This window comes from Vigna radiata, chromosome 11 (assembly GCF_000741045.1).
Source record: "Vigna radiata var. radiata cultivar VC1973A chromosome 11, Vradiata_ver6, whole genome shotgun sequence".
In the NCBI taxonomy this organism is placed as follows: Eukaryota; Viridiplantae; Streptophyta; class Magnoliopsida; order Fabales; family Fabaceae; genus Vigna; species Vigna radiata.
The window spans coordinates 6,949,088-6,951,241 of record NC_028361.1 but is presented as its reverse complement, the minus strand read 5'-3'; the positions used below and the strand labels follow the sequence as shown (position 1 = coordinate 6,951,241).

The 2,154-nt window shown below is 33.7% G+C and overlaps 2 protein-coding genes across 4 annotated transcripts in view; both read left to right on the top strand.

Moving 5' to 3' along the window:
* LOC106776689 overlaps positions 1–2,154 on the top strand; it is a 27,537-nt gene that overhangs the window by 3,092 nt on the left and 22,291 nt on the right. The window lies entirely within an intron of this gene.
* Positions 1,849–2,154, top strand: part of LOC106777459 — a 20,636-nt gene continuing 20,330 nt past the window's right edge. The window contains exon 1 of one of the 3 annotated variants that reach the window (XM_022775672.1): positions 1,849–2,140. In XM_022775672.1, the coding sequence (XP_022631393.1) occupies positions 1,984–2,140 (157 nt within the window). In that variant the 5' untranslated portion in view covers positions 1,849–1,983. The other 2 variants (XM_022775673.1, XM_014665039.2) reach the window with 2 other exon arrangements.

Here is a 2,154-nt window from a genome sequence, read left to right as displayed (position 1 = left end):
TAGCAAAATTAATGCAAAAGGGAGTGAAAGCATGTGAAGAGAAGCAGAAGAATTTGAACGAGTTGCAGTGTGTGGAAGCATCTTTAAGCAGCCTTATGAGTGAAGGAACCAATTTTGCAAAGATGGAAGCTGCAAATGAAAGATTGAAAGCTTTGGAGAATGGAATTGAAAGCATAGAAAATGGTTTGGAGAGCGTATTTAGGCGCATGGTTAGAACAAGAGCCTGCCTTTTGAACATCATGACTCAATAGAGTTTAGACAGTATTCAGTCATGATTTTCTCTCCAAATTTTATAGATCCGATGAGGATTGAAAATTTTTGTCTTGTACATGTACACAACTCAATAGTTACACTATCAATCAAATACAACGAAATGTTTATACTCTATATTTCGCTATATTTTTTTTTTTTGCTGCAGTCAGCTTTTTCCTAATTCCTTTACATTGATATTGTTTTTATGACTGAACATTATATTTTACTTGTTCGAGAATACTGGGTAAAAAATAGCAGTAGCATCATTTTATACAATTTCCAAAGGAAAAAAAATTTCTGGTGTAGCAATGATTTCAAGAGATGTATGAATGTATGGAATACAGGCTAAAAAACTTCAATGTTTCAAATGAAAATCCCAGAAAGAAGTGATTTATGTACGTCTATTTTCAAATATATAGATTTTTGTCGAAGATTATGTAGCAAAATTCCATAATTTAGTCAATTAAACAGAAAAAAATTCTCAAAAATCAAGATAGAAAAAGTGGAATACATGTTCAAGTACATAAACCTTTTCCTTTGACGATGGACTTAAGGAGCATTTCTATCTTGCAGAATTCGCCTCAATTAGTCTACAATGCACTGATGGCATATAACTAATACCAGAAAACATATTTTTTTGTCTCCTGCTTGCTAGTTTTACAAAGTTTGTTCTTAGGAAAAATGTTTCACATGATAATCATAAGAAATAATGCTCCTACCTACAACCTAGGTTTCTTTCCACTTAGCTACTTTATCAAGCAGGGGATACAAACTGAAGATCAGAATAGTTTCTTTGAACTGATCTACGGTGATAAACAAGGGTGAATGTCAGCACTACAATACATAACATGATAAAATATCATGTTAAAGAAAAAAGACACTGCACAAATACATCTCTATTCAACAATATTCCCCAAAATTCTAACAGCAATTTTTTAACTAGAGGAATTCATGAAATTGAAGATTTAAAAATTCTCTATTTAGTTTATCATATTTTCAATTCACTGCATTAAAATTTTCCACCTTTTCAATCACTCCTGTCTTCAGAAAAAGGATTTTCAAGTATAAATTATACAACAAGGTCAATAATTCCAAATCAATTTTGTTATGGAGTAATGAAAGAGTTGGTAACTCAATAAGGGAGACAATAAGGGATGCAAGCCACTCGTGCACACACCAGATAATCCAATATTTTGTTCTCGAAATCTGTAATCAAAATTATATACAACCAAAATCATAAATAACTCGAAATTGTTGTCCATGTGTGATATCCCTCGAGATCCGAATCTCATCTACCAAAAGCCATTTATTACACCATCTTGCAGTTTTAGCTTCTTATCCTTGAGACAAGCCAGGTAATGAATACTGAAACAGCATTTTTATAATTTGAAGTCAAGATGCAATGTGGCAGAAAAGGAGGCAAAATGGTTGATGACTAATGAGGCTTTCCGATTGCCAACACTAGGAGAACATGCCAGTTATGCACACCAAACGAATTCCATTATCAACTTTGTCTGTATTATATCACAAATAATAGTGCACAATGTTTGGCAGAGATGTGGCAAACTCACCAAATTAGTAGGAAACACATGCAGGTACCACATGCTCACATTGATTATCAAAGGTTAACATGAATTGCAGTATACCTATATATATAGAGTTAAGTGCTTGGTGAAAGCACAGAAACATTGAGCTTCTTTTGAGAAAGAGAAAAATAGAAAAAGAGTTACCATGGCAAACAAGTTCCATATTCGCTCAAACAGTTTCCCTACTGGATCTCATCCTAGCATCAGTAGAATAGAGGAAGAGCTGACCAAGCTGAAAACTTGGGAAGCCAGTTCCACATCCACATCAAACTCAATTGGCACTGGCTTGTCCTTGTTATCAGATTTGCTTATTTGC